The sequence below is a fragment of the Zophobas morio genome, unplaced genomic scaffold (genome assembly GCF_036711695.1).
Source record: "Zophobas morio isolate AGI-343-1 ecotype UQ-CSIRO unplaced genomic scaffold, CSIRO_AGI_Zmor_V1 ptg000023l, whole genome shotgun sequence".
NCBI lineage: Eukaryota > Metazoa > Arthropoda > Insecta > Coleoptera > Tenebrionidae > Zophobas > Zophobas morio.
Window position 1 is genome coordinate 10,394,841 of NW_026972128.1, and position 23,654 is coordinate 10,418,494.

Genomic DNA, 23,654 nt, shown 5'->3' on the forward strand with positions numbered 1-23,654 from the left:
ACGTATGCTGTTACGCCTGTCATCTTAAATTAACAATGTTTATACATACACGATTTTCAGTTGCCTCTGATACGTAGGTATACGTGAGTAAATTGTTTCGTTATTTTATTGATTATTACAAATCAATATTCAAACGACCCAATTCATTTTCCCGAAAATTTGAGAATATAATAATTTTATTCTTAGTATTACACTACATCTATCCCAACTGATATACGTGTCCTTGCAAAAATGTTGATGACGTCATCGCAATTTTTTTTTAAATTCCCACTACAAAAATGTAATGAGAAAAAAAACACAATAGGCATGCAGTCGTCAAGTTTCCGACAGCGAGGGAAGTACTGTCTAAACTCTTTAGACCAATTTTTTAATACATATTTCCATTTCTCGACTTCCCAAACTTTCGATCTTTCAGTTCTTCAGTTCTTAAATTTTTCGATTTCTCATGTTTTGGATTTTTCAATTTTTCAATTTTTCGATTTTTTAAGTTTCCGATTTTTCGACCTTGCGTTTTTGACTTTTCGATTTCTCAATTTTTCAATTTTCTAATTTCCAATTGTTTGGATATTTCGTTCAATTTTGTAATTTTTAGTTGTTGCATTCTACAATTTTTCTTCTATTTTTCAATTTTTCGATATTTGACTTTCAGGATTTTTTAGTATTTCGACTTTTCGATTTTTCGAGTTGTGAGTTTTTCGATTTCTCGACTTTTTACTTTTGGATTTTAATTTTTCGTTATTTAAACTTTAGATTTTCCATTTTTTCAACTTTTCGATATGTTAACTTTTCAATTTTTAAAATTTTAGATTTTTCGATTACTCCAGCTTTAAATTTTAGATTTTCCAATTTTAATTTTTTTGATTGTTTCATATTTGGATTTCTCGATTTTACAATTTTTCGATATTTTAATTTTTCAATCTTTTAAATTTTATATTTTTAGATTTCTCGATTTTTCAGTTCTTCAATATTTCCATTTTTCAATTTTTCGATTTTTTAATTTTGCCATCTTAGTTTTTCGGTTTTTGAAGTTTTTCAACTTTTCGATTTTTAGATTTCCCGATTTTTTAAATTTTCGATTTCTGAATTTTTTCAACATTATTTGTTTCGGAAACTTTTCAGTTTCTGGTTTTTTTAATTTTTCGATTTTTAAAATTTTTGTTTCTTCGATAATTAAATTTTTCAACTTTTCGGTATGTAAAAAATTAATATAAAATAGAACACAGTGCTTCTAAAACATAAAAATAACTGCACTCAAAAAAAAATCTATTGCATGATTACAGTTCCACTAATGTTGCTAATTTAGGACGTTTTGTTTTTATCAAACACAATTAAAGGATTAATTTTTAGTTAAACAAAAAAAAAAAACAGTTGCATGTCAAAATCGAGTGAAACATGCAAGATGTGATATTATGTTGCTAAATAAAAGCATCTAAATAATATTTCCCGTAGAAATTTTGAACGCTTAGAGTCGACATTGGCCTGAGCGGGCCCCGGTCTGTGGATCAACCAAGTTCTGTCGAAGTAACTCATTTGCTATATTATTATTATTATTATTTTTTTTTTTTTTTTATAAATGTAAAACTGTGTTCAGAGAATTTTGTCAAGTGTTCAAATGGTTATATTCTAATTGATTCGATATCTTGAACCGCTGAAAATTTTACATATAAAAGTGTAATTAAAAACAGCTGTCATATAGTAAGTTTAAGTAATAAGCTGTCAGTAGTTTCGAAAATCGCTTGACTTATTGCAGTGTTTTCCAAATTTCATCACTCATTCCTTATTAAATCGACTTCCGATTTTGCAGGCACTCTGTAAAACTCAAATTAAGACAAATTCCATTTGCAAAACTTCTTGAAATCCGAAATAAGCACAACTGCACTTGCTTGGTAGTTGTGTTATAGTTTCGCTTTACTCATCGTAAACTTCAAAATACAGATAATTGAGAATCTCTTGAGAACAGTCAGTTCGTCTGGTAATACATTTTTATTAGTAGTAATAAAAGTTCCAAGTAGAACACTGCTCAGAGATTGATCCCTTGAGAGAGTTATAATTATTAAAGATCTGATTTTTTTGTACTTATGTCATTTTCATCAAACATTTAATTAACTTTTGGGCTGAACTATAATAAAATTAATATATATAGAAAATTAAAATGAAATACATAATGCAAATAGACTATCTCATATTTTATTTATTTTTAAAATTTTAAGTGTTTGCTACAGATATTTTTTTTCTTTTAAACAGTGTAAAAAAGGCAACACTAAATTGTGAACACCAAATTAAAATTTTAACGAATACTTTTTACTACTTAATTAGGTCTAATCCCAAAAAATGAAAAAAATCAAGCAATTTTTACATTTTCCTACGACCACTTCAAATGAAAAACTTACATAATCACAAATATAATAATTCCATTTAAATCTTAATAAGTAGAAAAAAGTTAGATTTTAAATGGGGTCGATCAAAGCAACTCCAAAATTAACTAAATATTTACGGAACGCCAGAGATCTGTGACCGTTGGATGGTTAAAACGTGCTGTTTATTTTATTATGCATAAACCCAGCAAATATTATGAAATGGCTACTCTTTCGTTATTAACTTAAATCTTTGTAAATTTGCAGAGAATTTCATTAATTAGTATTATATTTCGCCTAAATTAATTCAAATGGTCAACTAGCCAGTCGGTTTTTGAAGTTATAAACCTCTATTCTCCACGACGAATAAAATGTTTACCTGTTCACCGTACACAAACATTATCAGGGCTCTTAATCCCCAATGTAATAATAATTAATGAAGTTCCAACACCAAACTCAGTATAATCTCTTTTTCGGTGATTACGTGCAAATCAATTAAAAACGTAGATGAAAGCAGGGCAAAGAGACAATACCAACGTTACGTATTTTTTACAATTGTGACCGAATTTATAACACCCCGGAACTGTCACATAAATTGTTCAATACTTTTTTTGAAAAAAGCTCACGTTCATTGGCAATAAAATCGATCAATAGATTGTGTGTTTTTCCACTCATACTTATTGTTAACAACAACAAAATATTTCAAAATTAATACACGTTACTTAATTTTTTTGGACTAAGATTTAATGAACTAACAATTTTTCACTCGTCATTTAAGACTGATTAATTTTCCACGAGGATCAAACTTTTAATTTTCATGTAAATATGCGCAGTCCAAACTATGTTATGTTTCCCTGTTTTACAAATGTCAAGCAAACTAAATGAGTCATTTTTAAATAATAAAAAATAGGTTACGATAATCCTTATATTTTAAAATTAAAACAGGGGTGAGTTATTAAGCCACAGACAAAAGAGCATCCTGGGTGTTCCCAGTGAGATTGTCTTTATAACATTTTGTAATTCCGTTCCTTTTTAGCGACGAGATTTAACTGACCAAATGTTTGTACATCCCCTAATAAATCTACGCTGTTCCTGCAACCATTAATACGTTGGAACTTAAAACAAGTTCTTAATTCATCACTTTCCCACAGTTTCCCCTATACCGTTCGATAGAAGTAAATTCAATTAAATTATTATTCAATCAAAGGCAGACTCTACTTTAAAATTAACCATTAAATTATTACACCACATCGTTTGTTTTTTATCCTTCGATCGATATCTCAATTTAATTAAACGGTCATTTCGTTTGAACACACGAAAAAGTGGCCATAAACCGCATCACATCATTTTTCTCGATTTGATCCTTCGCAGATCCCTGAAAATGCAGGATATTAAAGTCAGAGTCAGCTCCCTCTTTTGTTGAAAGCTGAATCCGGTTTGTTTGGCCGACAGACATTAGAGGGCGATATTGAAAAGCTCTGTTTCAGTTTTAGAGCTTACGTGCTAGGAGCGGTTTAATTTCAAGTTCTCTTCAATACGAAGTCAAGGACTGACGACTTTATGAATTGAGATGAGCTCTTTTTCACATACCCTAACGACCACACTCATTTTCCAGTTTAATTTCCAAACCGAGACGGCCGCATTTGCATAATGTAAACAGCGCTTTAATTATTCATACAAGATAATTTTGTTTGAACGAAGGCGACAATGAGGGCGAGAAGAACTTTATTGTAATTATTATTTAAATCGCTCGTGAAGTGTATCAAGGTGTGTTATGAAGGTTTTTTTTGTGAAGGGAAATTTATGAGTGCTGTTACAGCCACCACGCGTCTAATGAACTAAAACGTGATCAATTTTCTGTAGGTGCGGTGATTAATTATAGTCCTGAAAAAACATTTCTTTGTGTGAAAAGCTCAAACGTGTTGTTACGATGCGGTTGTTTGGAAAAAAATCAGAGACAGTCGGGAATATTTAGTTTATGCTACCAACAGTTTGTTTTGCCTTTGTAAACCGGGCTTCTATTGGCTTTCCACAGGAGCTTTTACATTAAACGTACAGTTTGGGTGTTTCAGTTGTTTCGTATGCATCGTAACGTTATTTTCGCCGACAAATCAAACGAACTAAGAAAAAAAATCGACAGATAATTTGTAAATGATTTAAATACTGTAACCGGAATTACGAACAGATGTTGTCGACTTTAAATCGTATACGAACACGGTTGATGTTGTTACAAAGTAAATGTTGTTCCTAATTTTTTAAAAGAAATAAGTGTCTTATATGTTCGATGTTTATTATGATAAGTGTGCTTATTGTTGAGATTAACCTGCCAGTGTTATAGGAAGTAGGAATGTATTTTTTGTAAGTGCATTTACAAATGTGACCCACAAGTGTTAATCAAAGCAATACTACGTTAAGAAATTATATTTTTATACAAAGTCTGCGCCGCACAATTTTTTTACGACAATAATATGACCGTCGAAACCAAAGCAAAGCCTGACGAAAAACCAGCCAAAATTACTTCTAAGCCATGCAACCGAGTTAAAATAGCCGCTCCGTACGCCTATGTCGAGGTAAATCTAGACCTAAATCATCAGTAAACTCCACATAAGCAAATATTATTGTTATTTTATCATTTCAGGAACTGGTGGTCAGCTCTCCCAACGAGAGGAACTGGAGGGGCATCTTCATAGCTCTTCTGGTCATAGTTGCCGTTCTTGGCCTAATCATTTTCAGTATTGTACTCGTGTCACCGCCTGAAGAAGGGCCTAGGACGAAGGGCAACAAGCCTTCTCTCGAAGACATCTTCATCAAACTTCCGCCTCCAGCTCGGTTCAATGGGACTTGGCTTACAGGTAAATGCGGTCTCACCATGATGTGGGTTTTCATCAAATATTAACCGTGTCGGTGTGCTCGGTGAACCGCATTAGCCCATCACACTTAAACGCGTCGTTTACCCGATAACGCACTTTCCCATCGTCAAGATAGTATTTATTATCAATTTTGTCGGCAGTTGGGTACGTCACGATCAAATTCTTAATTTCTTTCCGATAAATTTGATGGGCGACCTTCGGCTGATCTTTTTATAAAGGGGGAACTTTCAGGCGGATCCTGTCCATCACTAATAACACTTTTTAAATATGTAGAAAAACACGTATTAATCATTCTTGTCTTATTTTGCGTCCAAGATTGATGATGTAAATACCTACATACAGTTTCTGGTTACCGTAGTAACGTTATCGATTACTTATAGAAACGTTTCGCCTGGGAATCTCCACGATTTTTCTCTTTAGTGGTATTTATAGGATGAAATTTGTGGATGCTCAATCAGTGGTAATGATGTCAGGACCAATTTTCAGTTCATTTATTAAAGGATTTCCGAGCCTCGACACTCCCGATACTTCGATATTTTCGGTCTGTGTAAAAAACCCCAAGTAAACAAGACATTCATTTTTCGTATTAACTTAATTGATCACGATGGGATACAAATAGGGTCATACATTTTTTTAACAGCCGCTATATTTTTGCCAATTTATTTTAGTTCCATTCGGGAGGCACAAAACTTTTTTAATAAGAAATGCCCATTTATGCTAATGAATAATACTAATTTATGTAACGAGTGTGTAAAAAGACACTTTTTTGATTAATGAAAAATTTAAATCACGAACGAGCGTTAGCGAATGGAAGGCAAACCTGAAATAAAGACACTTTTATACATCAACTACATATAAGATTTTTTGCTACGACAGTATTTTAAAACAGTGGTATTAAAAATCTAAACATTTTGTTTAAAATGAGAACTCTTTTGTAAATCCACATTTTTGCGTTCATGTCACGACACCAGTTGGTATTTTGTAATTTACCAAAAATTTTTTTCAAGGTATTATTGTTATTTTAAAAACAACTTTCGGTAGTGGGTGTTTAAAAACTATTGATTCTAATATTGAATGAATAACTTGTTAAATAATACATTTAACAAGTTATTCTACTTTATGTTATTTTTTGATGTAAAAAATATCTAGAGCGAAACATCCTACAGATTTAGTTCAGATTTTTGTGCCACATTCAGAAATTGGATTATTTGCTATCTAAAAACAAAATAACAGTACGAGAATAATAGTAAATATTTGTGTCCAACGATTCCTTTCTAGACTTTGGTAAGCAATATTTTTAAACATAACCACAACCAAACTGACATTATAATATAAAATGCAGTTATAATATAGACAAAGGAATTGGAAATTATGAAGTAAGCTCGACTTCAAGTTTAAGTTTAAGAAGTTACTTCGTGGAGCTGACATTATCCAAATGGAAAACGTTAAGAAAGGTTATTATATAGACTAAATTATTACATTAATAGGTGACCTTATCACTACAAGTTGCAGGAAGATATAACCTTAAGACGTTTCTGAAGTTCAGTCGTGGTACTTGGAATGAAATTTAATTTAGCAATTCAGCGTAGTCAGTTAAATTCTTACTTTAAAAAATACTGAGTCTTCAATTTTAAAAATAAAATCTTATCTATTACTGAAGCATAAATAGCATAACACTACATCTAAAGGTATAATTTCAGTACTTAACAAGTTTTTAACATTCCTCATCAAATTCCTTGAGCCATTTTAAGATTGTAAAATAAGTACTAACCATTTTTGTACACCTCTCTGCGCATGTATGTAGAAAGTTACTGTGAATTGAATTGTAAATCGCTAATCAGAATTTGTCTGCTCATTTATTTGTTGAAATAGAAATTTTTAAGGTTATCTCAGATCTTACGTAACATACCTTTTCGAAATTTTGGTAAGGTACTAAAATGTATTTAAGGATTATAGTTCAATAACGTTGTACTTTTTCGTTTCTTCCACACTGATGATCCTACTACAAAAAATGATCAAATAAATTTTGACATAGAATATTCAGACTAAAAGCTTCACCTATACAGTAAGATTGACGATAATGATGTCCACAAAATTTTATGAGAGACCTTCTTTCTGTAACTAGTAAAATTTAATAAGTATGTACATATAATTCAAGTGGATCATATCCTATTTAAGAAAATAACTTCATGTTATATAGCTGCCTAAAAAACTAAGAACATAAACATATTTTTAAAATAGATACTTTTCCATATAATATGGATCATTCCCCGTTTTACTTACCGAGCATAAGCTAAGGACGTATTGTATTGTATTCGGCGAATGGACCCCGTTATGTTTTCTCAAAGTTTCATGATCCCTAGAGTACGAAAAACTAGGTCTCCCGTTTCCATCCGTCTGTCATCTGTCACCATGATGATTTCTGTTATACGGATGTTCTCCGAAACTACTGGACCGATCGTGGTCAAATTTTATAAATATTTTAGAAACATAAGCAAGCATTGTAAAACGCTAACCAAAATTTGTCTGAGCATCTCCATCAACAATGTGATGACGTCAAAATTTGGCATAGTAAATGTTATTTAAAATTTATAAAGTGACGTACATTTGCGATTTATAAATCCGTCTTGAGGTGGTACCATAGATATCCAGATTTAAAAATAAATCAAAATATGTACACAGTATGTATAACAACATTTTACAATTTAAATTTGAAACTGCTCTGAAATATTTTAAACGCCTTAAGGCTATTTTAACCATGGTAAATGGGTAATGGTAAATTTATAAGTTTGTCCCATCACCCATTACCAAAATTTTTACTAATAAATCCTATCTAAAATATGCAAAATATTATAAGATATTTTATCAATGTCTTCATATTTTTTAAAATTGCTTCTTCAGGGTGACTCAAATATTATGAATGAGACATTTTGTATTACTGATCAAATGTGGCCATCACCTTCTTTACCTTTATTTTAACTTATAGGGGTTATCATAATAAAAATCACAAAAACAAATTTCATAAGTGTTCGAAAACCTGGATATGTTGTATTATACTTCAAGGGCCAGGAAAGTTATACCGAAATAACCTCGCACCAATAATTGACGACGAAACTACAGTCTCATATAACATGATACATCAGCTTATTTTATTCATTTTATTTATTGCATATCAGGCATCAAAAATATTATTTTTTTTATAAACCCACATAAGTAAAATAAGCTGTATATACCTGCTGCAGTTATAACAAACGTGGCTGTGAATTTTCAAAACAAGTTTGATTTTCTTTTCAGAAAAAATCAAAATAACTGTGTCTCCTAAATACAATTCAGAATGGCAGCTAGACTGTAATGACTGTATACGAGAATCTTTTCATTAAATATGAACATTTAATTTTCTTTGTCTCTAAACAGACTTATTAATGATCACGTTTTATTTAACTATATGGGAAGTATCTAGTTCAGAATATGCCTTTTTTTTCTTTATTTTTACTTCCCGAGCGTAAGCGAAGGAAGTATTATAATCGAGTCCGTTGACCGACTCTCTATTTTTACGTTTCCTCGATCTTTCATGACCCCTACAGTACGAAGAAATAGGTCCCCGTTTCCGTCTGCCTCTGTGTCTGTCTGTCCGTCTGTCTGTCTGTCTGTCTGTCTGTCTGTCTGTCCGTCTGTCTGTCTGTCTGTCTAATTATCCCCACCAATAATGTGATGACGTCACTTCAAAATTATACATAGTAAATGGGTTTTAAATTGTGTAAAATAACATAGTCCTACACATGTAGTTTATGAGTCCGTGTTGAGTTTTTACCCGAAAAAATCAAAATTATACTACAACAGTTTACAACTCAATTTTTGAATCTGCCCAACCGAATGCTTTGAAATCTTGCAAATATTTTAAAGTTATGAAGAGCATAAGAAATTTTTAGCCAAAATATATTTACGTATCCCCTCCAAAAAATTGATGACGTCATCTCAAAATTTTGCCGAATAAATTCTATCCAAAATGTGCAAAATATGATGAGTTCTTACTTGTGATTTATCACTGCATTCATATTTTTTAGATTTGCTTAAACAGGTGGCTCAAAAAAATTAAAGAATGAGTCAATTATTTTATTGATTAAATCAGGAATCGCTGACTCTATTTTCCCAGAAAATTTTGGAACACAATACTGTTATTTTTAGTATTATACTGCACCAGTCTAAACTGATATACGTGTCGTTGCAATAATGTTGATGACGTCATCACAACATTGTGTAAAGAACAAACTCAACTTGAAAATGCTGGATATGTTTTACTGGACTTCAGGAGCGAGGGAAGTTCTGTCGAAACAACTTTCGACCAATTTTTTTATAAATGTACTAGATTCCGATCTGACTACATCGTCATCAAAGAAAAAAGATTGATCTAAAGTTATTTAAACAGAACGCTCCTCGCCCTTGAAGCACACGTCAACAAATCCGGTTTCGAAAAATTGTAAAATTTGATTTTGCGAAATTTTATTTATTTTTGTATAACACAGTGTAAGTCTGGATGTCTAGAATCAAAGTGGATTCATAAACCACAAGTACAGGAATGTGTTATTATATAAAATTTAAATAGCATGCAAAATTTGGACGTGACGTCATCAAATTGTTGGTGGGAATGAATTTTGGTTAGCGATTTATCATCTACACGATATTCCTGAAAGACAAAATTTGACAACAGTCGGTTCGGTAGTTTCGATAGTAGTAGCTAGATAGTTAATTTTCGAAACTACCGATTGTTGTCAAATAGATATTTGTCTTATAGAAATCGACACACAGACGGCAAACAGAGAAATGCAGACGAGAAAACAATTTTCTCATACTCTACGGGTTATAAAACGTCGAGGAAATATAAAAATAGTCATTCGTTGGATAAACCCGGTACAATACGTCTTTACCTTACGCTCAGGAAGTAATATTTAGGATATAAACCTGACATTTTTTTACAATTTAGATGAAAGAAAATACGTTCAATAAATTTTATTCGACGCAAACAAAAAGCGTCGAATTTAAATATACAGGGTGTTATTGAAAGGTACGTACAACAAAATGGACAGTTCTTCGCGAAGTCTAAGAAGTCGGAAAAACTTATTTTGTCTTATCAAAATTTTAAGGGGAAAATTAACCCTTATCCAATCTTTTTAGACGCTACTGAAGGATAAATAGGTAAAATTAATTAATTTTAGTAAATCCTAGCAACTGTAACAATAAAACTTTTGTCAAGACTAAATGTTGCTATAGAAACGAAAGATGGTCTTTTTATCAGAGGCGTACAACGAATTTGGCTATAAATTTTAATAATTTTTATCTCTAAAAGGAGAACACTTTTACGTGAACTTTTTTTAACTTTTAGCACCCATACTTCGAGACCAATTGCCGATTTTATTTTGTACATACCTTTCAATAACAGGCTGTATATATATTTTTTATTTACCATTTTGAAATGTATTCAACAAAGTAATATACTCTTTAATTTTTTCCAAAATAACTATTAAATTTCCATTAAAAATCAGCAGTTTCATCTGTTATATATGTTTTATAAGAGTTTAAATATTTTATTTATAGTTTTTATTATATTGACAAACAAATATTTTCATTTAAAAATTTACACCTTCCGCTAGCAAAATCATACGAAGTTCTTAAATTTCTTTCAAACAAAAAATACTACCTAAAACATTCAGCGCCTAAATTATTTTGATTATTTATAAAAGGCAAATTTTATGACACGAATTCTATATTTCTCTTGCAAGGCTCAATTATTATTTATCTGTTGATTAATCGAGTAACTATTCTTTTTACTTCCTGAGCGTAGGCTAAGGAAGTATAGTAATCGAGTCCATTGGACGAATGATCACATTTATATTTTCTCGACGTTTCATGACCCCTACATACGAAAAAAGTAGTCTCAGGTTTCTGTCCGTCAGTCTGTCTGTCTGTCTACATCAATTTTTATTAGACACGTAATCTCCAAAACTGCTGAACCGATTGTTGGCAAATTTTGTACGTCTATGTAGATAGTTAAATGCTAACCAAAATTTGGTTAATCATCTCCACCAACAATTTGATGACATCATCTCAATCAACCGTATTTTAAAATGAAGTAAATGTAGCACACGAATTTGCTTTCAGTTTTTCCGTTCAAATTTTCGCAAAAATAAATGCACGATATAATAGCGTTATATTACCGCCACGAAAGATGTGAGCTTATGGCGCAGTGGCTCAGCGGCATTCTGGGTAAACCGACGACATTCCGTCGTGGGTTCGATGCTATACATGGCGCTTTCCTTTTTTTTTCCTGAATTGGTATAACACTGTGATACTTTTCTTTTGTGCTGTGACTATAATTATCCATGCCATCACAAATTTTCTATTGGTCAAATTAAGAACGAGTCACCCCATTTTCTCGAAAATGTGAAGAATAGGTACGTCGTTATATAATAATGATAAAATAAGAATTATAATATTCAGAACATTTTGTTCGATTGTGGTTTAATCATTTTAGTCCTGTTTTGAGAAGACAAACTCATTCAAATCAAATTAATTTCTACGTGACATTCTTTCGATGTATAAACATAAATAAACACTTCAGCTTCAGATTCTTATTACCATGTGCTGAAGGACAAGGGGTGTTATTTATGCCTTTGGTTATGAGTTAATTTATTTTATTGATTAAATCAGGAAGAGCTCACTCCATTTTCCCAGAAAATTTTGGGAATGCAATCCTATTATTTTTAGTTTTATACACTGCAGCAATCCAACTTGATATACGTGTTCTTGCAAAAATGTTGATGACGTCATCGCAAAATTGTGTAAAGAAAAAAACTCGACTCGAAAATGCTGGATATATTTCATTGTACTATTTGTACTTCAGGAGCGACGGAACTTCTGTCGAAACAACCAATTTTTTTCCACTCAATACAGAAAAAATTTCCATTAATATTCGTCGATCGATATATCGATTGAACTAATTCGCTTCGCATAAAACTAATTCATTATTATTATTACATTTTTAACACTATTGTTAACCGCAATATTTAGTATATATTCGTATCGTATTCATACGATTAATATTTTCAAGTTACCAGCATAAGTGGGCTTATTTTTCAAGATGAAATATTGAAAAAATTCAGATAAAAAAATCCAATAAACGGAAAACCTACGACATTCGGCCTGTTATAGCCTTGTTTTGATGGTGTGGATTTTTATTTGTAGTTGTTCTAGGGTAAAGAAAGGCAGCCAGTCAGAAACATTTCCCGCATGAAAACAGAGTCGTAGTTCTCCGAATTCTGTATAATCAGACAATTGACTTATCTGAATTATGACGCTGCTGGAGAAATCTTGAAACTAAATTAACGTCTCTTTTTCAGAATCCGAGTTTGTATATAAAGACGAGCATGGAGGAGTTACGTTATACAACGCCGACAACTTAACAACAAGAATAATAATGACGAATTCAACGTTTGTAAGTTTTAAAGCTCCCTCGCAAGTACATCTGCACAAATTTCATTTTCAGAGACAATATGACGCGGCGGATTTCAGAATTTCAAACGACTTGAGGTATGTCCTTCTTATATGCGAAGTAACGAAAATGTACAAGTACACGACCTTGGCCAAATATTACATCTACGAAATACAAACGAGGTAAGGAATTTTATTCCTATCTCAGGAAATGATTTGTTGTTTTGAAGGATCCGCAAGCCTTTATCGCCGAAAGAATTGGACGACAAAGCTCCTTTCTTGCAATATGCGTCCTGGTCACCAGATGGTACAGCGGTGGTATTCGTCTACAATAACGACATTTACTACAAACCGAAAGTAGAAAAGGATTTAGTTTGCAGAATAACCAATACGGGAAAGCAAAATATTTTGTATAACGGAGTCCCCGACTGGTTATACGAGAACGAGATACTCAGGACTTCGCATACAGTTTGGTTCTCTCCGAACAGTTTATATTTGCTTTATATTACTTTCAATGACACTGCCGTGGGGGAGTACAAGTACCCTTGGTACGAAAGTAATAATCCCAAAATCACTTATCCTAAAGTGAAGTCGTTTCGGTTTCCAACGGTAAGAAATCTATAAACAGATTGAAGAAACTGCGCAATATAAAAAGCAATTTTATAGGTGGAAACTCCCAACCCCGAAGTTACCGTCTGGATGGTCAATTTAACCAGACCGAAGTATCTTTTCCCTGTGGAATTAAAACCGACAAACAGTGTTGAAACTGGAAGTTATATAACTAGCGCTAGTTTCCTCGGGGAGCAGAACGTAGCTATCATTTGGTTAAACCGACATCAGAACGTCTCGGTGATATTAACATGCAAGCCACGGTATAATTACAACTGCACAGATGTAAGTTACAAATAGCGATCGATTTTCTCTAATTGTACGTTTTTTGAACATTATAAAACTCAAAATTTCGAATTTGCAAAATTCAAATCGTAATTTCTAAAAGATGACAAAATGCAACGTGATAAATACGAGTATGCTGTTCGTGTTTGAGCTTTAGGCTAGTGGCTCATGAAGCAATTAACAATCTGGAACTAATAAACTAATCGATACCGACCGTCCTAGGTAATCATGTCACAAAAGACTTGACGCCATGTATAACGATCTGCACTGGTCTGGTTTATAATACGTAACCCTTGACTTGTACACAAGGCGTCGTTCAATCATAAACCACAGCCCAGATCCATAAAAAAATCTTATCATTGAAGCGAAGATATTGTGCTATACGGTTATTCTCTCGATTATCTTTACTGTCAACGTGCACATCCCATAAAAATCTTGCGGACCTGATAAACAGGGGATTATCGAATTGCTTTAACGAGCTGCGTAAGTCTAAATATAAATTTAATATTACTGACAATTTATGATACAGTCAGAATCAAAACAATCCAGAAAGTCCTAATACATCTTATTTTTTCGTAACAAAGGCTAAATTATTAGAAGTAGACATGTATATGTCAGTACTGAGTCATTCTGCTGAGTCAACACGCTATAACTCTTCATTTATTAGTGGTAAATTTAATTTCTGTTACTATTTTTTTTTATACAAATTTTCATGTTTTTGCTACACTAGAATACGAAAAAGTAGATCTTCCGTTTTCATTTATCTATCTATCGTCTGTTGGCAATATTATTAGACAGATAATTATCTTCGCAATTGCTAAATTTACTGTTCTGAAACTTTAGATGTACGTGAAAAACAGAAGAAGATAGCTGTGATTTATTAACCCAGCCGTTTTTGTTTTTGTCCGTGTGGGTTCTTGGAAAAAATTGAATTTACAATTTATCCTAGAAATTACAAATTGAAATTTTTCGTTCATTTTGACGCTGTTAAAGGAGTGTAGACATGTTAAGTCGCTAACCAGAATTTAGTTAATCGTCTCTTCTAAAAATTCAGTAACGTCATCTCTAAATTTTGTTAAGCAAATGTCGTTTGAAATTTCCAGTGTAATATGTCCCTTTATTGTATTGTAATGTATGCAGATTTGGATATTTTTTTAGAATCGCTTATACAGGATGTCTCAAAAAAAATAATTAAGGAATCTGTTTATTTTACTGATTAAATCAACAATGGTTCACCCCATTTTCGCAGGATTCCGGATACATTCTAGACATTAAAATTTCTATATTTGCTCCCACTGAAAAATTTATGACATTGTCATAAAATTGTATTTTAACAATGCACCTTTATTTTTTTGTTTGTTTAATCAAATTAATCGAAAAATCAATTTTTGTAATTTTATAAAACTTGTATTGAAATATACATTTGTAATAATATAATCGAAAAAAAGTCGTCCAGAAGGCTTTAAAATTGAATCTTAATAAATGATATTCGCAAAACTATAACGGATTCCTTGTTTGGTTTGACAGTAAGTTACGGTCAAATAACTATCAAAAGGTTCAAATATCGGATGATCAAAAACTTTTCAGATTAGGATAGACTATGGAAATATTATTAATGTCATCAGTATCAACAAATTGAAAATGTTAAAACCAAAAATGAAAGCCGCCATTTCCATAGCCTACTCTAAGCTGTAATGCCAACATTTATTTGAAAAATAAATTTCATGGCCTAATAGAGGATTTTTTTTCAATCATACAGTACATACAATTGTGTAAATAAAGCACTTACAATTTTTTATATATTCTTTACTTCAGAACAGAAATGCGCTGCTATTTTCTATTAGTTTTAAAAATACTTTAAAAATAAATAGTACAGAATGGAAGTAAGTTTATACCCAAAAAAATTTCTAATTTTGAGTTTATTAATATTTTGGAAATTATTCTTAAATAATGGCGCAAAATTGAGTTCTTAAATTGTTGTTTTTAATTTTTTGATAATTGATATTATGGTATTAAAATACGAAGCAGTGAAACAATCACTTCAAGATATCAACTACTAAATGGAAAAAGAAACTTTATATACATATATATAAGTATATTTCGTAGCTATTATAAAAAAAATTAATTAATTAAAAAAATTATTCAGCATTTATCAATAAAATGATGACTTCTTCAGCAAAAAAAATAATCCGCAAGTTTTAGAACTTCTTTTATAAAAAAAATAGTACACAGATAATATAAAAGAAGATTTTTTGGAAAATTTTTGCGTTTTTAATATAATACAAAAACGGCAAGAAATGTTATTTTTTAAATTCGTTTTGAAATATTCTAGAAGCTCGCAAAATGTTGAATACATTTTTGATTCGCAGTGAACTTTGATGGTATAAATTACAAATTATATTGGGCGACTAGTTACTTTTATGTTTTCTCGGCGTTTCAGGACCCAGACAGTACGAAAAAATAGGCCTCTCGCTTTTGTCTGTTAGTCTGTCTGTCTATCTGTCTATCGGCCGTCTGTGTTGATTTTTATTAAACAGATAATATTCGAAATTACAAGACCGATTGTTGAATATTCGAATTTTCAGCTTTTCAGTTTTTCGAATTCTCGATCTTTCAACCATTTTCGTTATTTCAGTTTTTTGATTCTTCATTTTTTCACTTTTTAAATTTATTCATTTTTACCATTTTCAATTTTAAGCATTTCCAAGTTTTCGATTGTCGATTTTTCAAATTCTCGATTTCTAGATTTTTCGGTTTTTTAATATATGTAAAAGAAAGACGTTTTTTGGAAAGTCTTATTTTTTAAATTCGTTTTGAAATATTTTGGAAACTCGCAGATTCAATAAATTTTGATGGTGTAAATAACAAATTACATCAGGCAACTGGCTATTTTCATGTTTTCTCGGTGTTTCATGACCCCTAGAGTACGAAAAAATGGGTTTCTCGTTTCCGTCTGTCTGTCTGTCTGTGTCTCCGCCGTCTGTGCCGATTTTTATTAGACAGATAATATCCGAAATTATCGGACCGACTGTGGTCAAATTTTGTATGTATGTTAGGAATGACGTCCTCTCCAGAATAGAATAATAAATGATATTTAAATTTTATAAAATAACGTACTCTTCCACTTGTAGTTTATGCATCCGTGTTGAGATTTTTGGAAAAGAAAAATCAAAATATATAACAATTTTTCGATTTCTCAATTTTTCCAATTTTCGGCTTTTCGATTTTTCGATTTCTCGATTTTTAACCATTTTCGTTATTTCTTTCAGTTTTCTGATTTTTCAATTTTTCCATGTTTCAATTTTTTAATTTCTCAATTTTTCATTTTTTTTTATTTTTCGATTTCTCAATTTTCCAATTTTTGAGTATTACGATTTTTCAATTTTTTTATTCAATTTTTCAATTTTTAAATTTATTCATTTTTCCCATTTTCAATTTTAGCATTTCTAAATTATCGATTTTCTGATTTTTCGAATTCCCGATTTCTATATTTTTCGGTTTTTTAATATAAAAGAAAGAAGCTTTTTGGAAAGTCTTATGTTATTTTTAAAATTCATTTTGAAATATTCTGAAAGCTCGCAATGATTTGAATGATTCAATAAATTTTTGATTTGCGATCAACTTTGATGGTGTAAATTACAAATTACACCAGGCAACTGACTGGCTATTTTCATGTTTTCTCGGCGTTTCATGACCTCTGAAGTACGAAAAAATAGGTCTTTCGTTTCCGTCTGTTTGTCTGTCTGTTCGCTGTTTGTGTTGATTTTTATTAGACAGATAATATCCGAAACTATCGGACCAATTGCTGTCAAATTTTGTATGTATGTTAGGAATGACATCACCTCCAAATTTTACAAAAATGAATTTTATTTAAATTTTATAAAATAACGTACTCTTTCATTTGTGGTTTATTAATCCGTGGTAAGTTTTTATTCTAAATATCGAGATTCTTGCAAAAAAACAAAGTTGTTTAACAATTTTTCGGTTTCTCAATTTTTTGAATTTTCGGCGTTTTGGTTTTTCGATTAAGCATTTTTTCAATTTTTCGATTTCTCAAAGTTCCGAATCCTCTTTTTTTTTATTCTTCGATTTCTCAGTTGTCCGATATTTCAACACTACGATTTTTCAATGTTCTGATTCTTCAATTTTTCAATTTTTAAATTTATCCATTTTTCCCCTTTAAGTTTTCGATTTGTAAATTTTTCGGTTTTTCAATTTTTCGATTTGTCAGGTTTTTAATTTTTCATTTTTTTTATTTTTTAAATTTTCGATTTTTTGACTTTTATAAGTATTGTTCCAAGTTTAGATTTCTCGATTTTTCAATTTTTCGATTTCTCAATTTTTCGATGTTCAATTTTGGGATTTCTGATGTATCAATTTCCCGTTTTTTCAAGTTACCGATTTTTCTGTTTTTAGATATTTTAATTTTTTGATATTTTAAATTTTACATTTTTGGATTTCTGAATTTTTCAGTTTTTCGAATTTTCTATTTTTCAATTTTCGATTTTTGTTATTTTAGATCTTTCAATTTTTTGATATTTCGAGTTTATGTATTTGAAGGCACTAAAAAATTTACTAAGTACATTGTCTTAAAATTGTGTTTTAATAATTCACCTTCATTTTTTTCTACAATCAAATTTTATAATTTGTCTAATAAATATACAAATAAATCATCAGTTTTTGTAATTTTAAATTTAAAATATTTTTAGAACTTCGGTCCTTTATCATGTCATTTATTGAAATATTGAAAGATACATATATACAGAGCATCTAAGTATCTCATACTCTCAGTCAACTACCACATAATCGAAAAAAAGTTCTCCAGAAAGCTTTAAAATTTAATTAATTTTAAATGACGTTCGCAAGACTTAAAGGTTTGTTGACTTCCCGGTTTCATATTTTTCAGTTTTTCGATTTTGAAATGTTTTAATTTTTTGATTTTTAAAATTTCTCGATTTATCGACACTCCGATATTTCAGTTTTTCAATGTTCGATTTCTCGATACATATTTCAATTTTTCAAAAAACATTTTTCCCCTTTACATATATTTCATATTGTCAACACTCGTACGGACCACGTCCCCTTGGAATTTGCGCCCCCACGGCGCATAGGCTGCGAGAGTGTTATTTATGTCACTGGTTTTTCCTTTGTAGAGGTTATTAGAAAATGAAAATCACAAAAAAATATAATTTTTTAAAGGAGCGAGATTTATTGGGCTGAACTTCAGGAGCGAAGGAAGTTCTGTCGACATAACCTTCGACCAATTTTTTAATACGAAACAGTTTTTTTCGAAAATATATCAGCATAAAATTTTACACCAGGATTATTTTAAAATTGACACTAATTATTACTGTTTTTGATTACATATGTATTATTTATGTGTAAACTATGTTGTAAACAGAAAAAAAATGTACATATATTAGTTATGGAAATGTGCATTTTTAAAAGTGCTTTAACAATCAAGAAATTTTAGCAGAGAAGTAAAGGGACATCAAAATGAACAAACATTTATAATTTTTTGATGCTTATGTAACTTAGCATATCTAAGTATACCTGAAAGTAGCAGGTGTACAATTTCCATTTTAATAATTTGTTTCCAGTTTGTTGCATATCTAAATTTGTGACATTAATTTATCGCTTCCGTACTAATCCGGACTTATTTTAGTTCCACGTCGAGAAGGAACACATAGGGTGGACCGAGAGAATTTTCCACCCAGTCTTCTCACGTAACGGAAATCATGCTTTGGTACGACTACCCGTGAAGGATGGCGATAATGGTCATTACATGCATGCTTGTCTACTCTTCAATAACAACGTGATCCCTTTAACACACGGGGCTTTTGAGCTAAGCCGTATTTTAGCGTGGGACGAACAAAAAAACCTAATGTAAGCTCCAAGACCATTATATTGTTATCTAGACGTCTCTTTAAAGCGATTCCTCTTCAGATATGCTTTGGCAACGAACGAAAATGCCCCCGGGGTTCGGCATCTTTTCAAAATAGGAGATACGAATTCTTCTCAGCCATGGACGTGCATGACATGTCAGCCTAGAATAGATCCGAACGTTACTTATTTCTTTTATCCGGATTTTATGAACGAATCGATGATCAATGACAGTTTGCTCGTGAACTACGCTTGTGATTTCAACAACGTCATCTTCAGTAAAAATTACAAATACTACATACAAGAGTGTCTGGGACCAAACATTCCGGTAGTTTTTCTAGTAGAGACTGCCACTAATACAAGACTTGCCGTTTTGGACGGTAGCATCAAGTTAAGGAATAAAGTTAAAGACTTATCATCACCACAAATCAAAACGATCCAAGTAGAAATAGAAGATGGATACAAAGCTCAAGTAAGGTTGTATCTGCCACCAGTGTTACGCGAATATGAAGAGGTGACATTTCCTTTAATCCTCTTAGTGTAAGTCCTGAAAACACCCAGCGTAAATTAAAGCATTAATCAATCTTCGCAGTGACGCGTCTCCTTCCTCTCAAACAGTTTCGCAAAAGTGGGAGTTGTCCTGGCCGTGGTATTTAGCTAGCACTAGAAGTTACATTGCAGCGAAAATAGATGCTCGAGGATCTGGTTTTCAGGGTGTAAGAATGCGAAGAGAAATTAAGTACAAAGTTGGATCTGTCGAAGTTCAAGACCAACTCGCTGTTCTCACTTATTTGAGAGACACTTTCAAATTCATCGACAGGACAAAAATTTGTGCTGTTGGTAAAGGTTACGGTGGGTATGTTGCCACCATGATGTTACTACAGGACTTCCATCAAGTGATTAATTGTTCTGTTGGAATTTCTCCCATAACTAACTGGAAATATCACAGTAAGTATCAACCATTTCACTAAAAAACACTTTCAACATTTTTATTTAGATTCCTATTTCACGGAAAAATATTTGGGAGTTCCTTCGAAGCATCTCCAGGAATATGATAACGCCGATCTCACCATGCGAGCGGGGAATTTAAATGATCGTCGATTTTTGTTGGTTCATGGAACGGCAGATACTTCTGTCACCCCACAACAAGCGCTGTTATTTGCGAAAGCGCTTATCGATCAAGAAGTTCTCTTCCAACAGCTGGTAATTTTATCGCCGATTTTGCAATTTTTTTCTAAAACGCGGCTTTAAGGTTTATCCCGACGAGCGACATCACTTCTCGAAGAAAGCTCTCCTTCACATGTACAAAGAAATTGATCAATTTTTTAACGATTCTTTCGGGCCCGTGGTGGACGACTGGAACGATGATTCTAGTTTCTTTATACAATAAGTTATTATTGCCAAACATGATCATTGTTATAAAGAGAAAATTATTTAACGTTTTCATCTTGGATAAAACGGATGTTAGTGATTCGGAATTTGGGTGCTTGAAGCTTGAAAGAAGAAAACGTCCATTTTTACTGCAATGAAAATATTTTGTATTTCTAGAAGTCGATTTTGTTATATGTTTAAGAAGTATTTTTACGTCATCGTTCATTGTGCAGTTGTGACCATAAGAATGAAAGTTGCTGCATTCCAGTTTTTTATAATATGAATATAAATGTATATATGTGCCTAACCTTAGCTTTATCGTTAATCGTTAAAGTGAGTATGACATATTTTTTTGTTGCTGAACATATTATGTAACTATAGATATCATATTCATTGTTAATAATGTTATATTTGTACGATATGTACTGACTTTTATGTGACACCAAAGCCAAATAAATGTTAACTTTATTCGTACAATTTTTTCAGATTTTATCCCACAACCCACAAGTGACAAAACTGTTTTCAGTTCATTATACGGACAGATTCGGTCTAAATGACGAATGTGATTTGTGGTTAGCGGCAACCCAAAATACATTATTCATTTATTCCTTGATTCACACTAGAATTTCAACAAGTGCAATACTTAAAAACCCCCGACAACAACAAAATAACTCTTAAAAAGTCTGAAATTGGTTAATACAGTCGATTCATCAACCACGTTGGGGATTAATAAAATGAACTCTCTTACACGCCTTTAGATTCGACTAACTGGCCTACACGCGTCAGTCAAAACCATACTACATATCAACCTTGTCAATAATTTCTGGTATGACAATTTTTGGTATTCCAGAACGTTGTGCGTTTTCAGCAGATGTACTCCTGCGGTTGAACTCATTAACTGAAAGGCGAATGACTTCATAAGAAGAATATGAATCACCCAATGTAGGAATAATCTTTTCATGGATTTCTTTCGCAGTTTTCCCTTCCAAAAATAAGAACTGGATCACACCACGAATTGCAATGTTCTCCTTTTTGAAATAAAAATCAGTCGACACGTTGGTATTCAATTAATTCCTAAACGAAGAATTCCGGACAGAATGACTTGACATTGTAGAAACGTCATTTCTTGGAAGCCTACGTGAAGACAATATATTATGTAGTTACTGCTTTTTATTCTTTCCCCGTTCAAGACGATGCGAAATGAGTTATTTATCAAACCACCCTCGTAATAAGAACTTTCCCCCATAAGCCGACTTTCAAACAAAAGAAATAGCATCGAAATTCATGATCTTGAAATGATTGAAATGATTATCGTCAAACATAGCTAAAAACCATCACGAGTAAGCCAACTTTCAACTAAAAAACACCGGATCCAAATAGGTTCATCCGTTTGGAAGCTAAAGCTAATGCTTTAAAGTTTACAAGTAGCCTAAGTTTTTATCATCAAACATAATTAAGAACCATCCCGATCGAACCAGCTTTCGAACAAAAAAGCTGAAATTTTCTCAAATCGGCCCGGGGGATCACGAATATGTCCTTATTTTTGCTCTAGGGACTGCATTAACCGAGATATTCAACTTTTCAATGTCGGTTTTAACCAAAATTTGTGGCACTTGGAGGGTTAAATAAGTTAACTTGGATACTAATTCAAGATCAACCACGTGCAGGGTAAGCGAAGAAAAATGTTGCTTCTCCGGTGGAAATCGAACCGCACGTTTACCGCTTGCCGGGCGGGTGCCCTTACCACTAGACTACGGAGGAGCTTATCTTTCTTCACTTACTACTACGTATTATGGTGTCGCCACACACCTTTATAGACATGCACACAAAAATACAAATATAGGCTTTCATCGTTCGCGTTTCGCGATATTTACGCCCTTATGTAAATAGAGCTTGAGGTGATTGACTCGTGAGTAGGGCAGGTTTCTCATGGGGTAACCAACGTACAATGGGTGCGAAAACATCGAATCAAAGTGACATGACCAATCTAATGATGGTCTTAGCTGATAAGATCCAAAATTGCTGACGCAACAAAAAGAACAGCATTTGGTTAACAGTTCAGTCAATCGGTGTTTTGGAGGAAGAAGCAAGGGATTATTCATATCGAAGGGAAGTTGTGCATGTTGAAGACGGCCAGCTAGGCATCACTTTATTGTGTATATAATTACAATTAAAGCATTTTTGGCTTTGCTACAAAGTGAACAATATTTGTATTACAGAAAACCAATCAAAAGATGTTAATTCTATCTAAATAATAAGGTCTAAACTTAAAAATGATAATTTGTGTAGAACCTAAGATAAATAACCTCTATAAGAGTACATATGTATATACAATATAGGTGTAGTTGGTAGTCTAGTTTAAGGTCAATAATACTAAGTTAGTATTAAGTTAAAATAAATTAGGTTAGGGTTAATTTCCAGTTTTTAGTCTTAGTTATAGACTAGATTAAATTAGAATTAAGTTAGCGTAGCCAATTCCTAAATCTCCCTAGTTCCTTTCCTTTCATTCAAGTAAGTTCATATTGCAGTAAATTAGGAAATTATATTAAGAAGCAGCGGCCGAAAATTTTGCATTGCCATAAACCTGTTTCTTTTTACTCCATATGTCTGCCATGGAGGGTCCAGTCACCCAACTGACTTGCGCATCAACGACTACGGCTCGATAAGGGGATTGAAAAATTACAAGGTCAGGTTTGTAGAGGGTACCGTCGTAATGTCTGACGTGGGGCTCTTCCTCTGTCCCGCCTTGCCGAATGCAATGCGCAGCCACCTTCTTAACCACAGCATCATGCCAATG

General features: G+C 32.1%; 1 protein-coding gene across 8 annotated transcripts in view; it reads left to right on the plus strand.

The window, feature by feature from the left end:
- Nucleotides 1-21,314, plus strand: part of LOC135134683 (uncharacterized protein) — a 120,419-nt gene extending 99,105 nt beyond the window's left edge. For 7 of the 8 annotated variants that reach the window (XM_064063443.1, XM_064063441.1, XM_064063444.1 and 4 more), the window contains 10 exons: nt 4,993-5,206; nt 12,619-12,713; nt 12,765-12,892; nt 12,940-13,318; nt 13,376-13,603; nt 19,269-19,489; nt 19,550-20,026; nt 20,079-20,434; nt 20,484-20,689; nt 20,739-21,314. In XM_064063443.1, the coding sequence (XP_063919513.1) occupies nt 4,993-5,206; nt 12,619-12,713; nt 12,765-12,892; nt 12,940-13,318; nt 13,376-13,603; nt 19,269-19,489; nt 19,550-20,026; nt 20,079-20,434; nt 20,484-20,689; nt 20,739-20,876 (2,442 nt within the window). In that variant the 3' untranslated portion in view covers nt 20,877-21,314. Of the gene's footprint in view, nt 1-4,431; nt 4,925-4,992; nt 5,207-12,618; nt 12,714-12,764; nt 12,893-12,939; nt 13,319-13,375; nt 13,604-19,268; nt 19,490-19,549; nt 20,027-20,078; nt 20,435-20,483; nt 20,690-20,738 lie in introns of those variants that run through there. The other variant, XM_064063442.1, reaches the window with a different exon arrangement.
- Nucleotides 21,315-23,654: the final 2,340 nt, after the last annotated feature.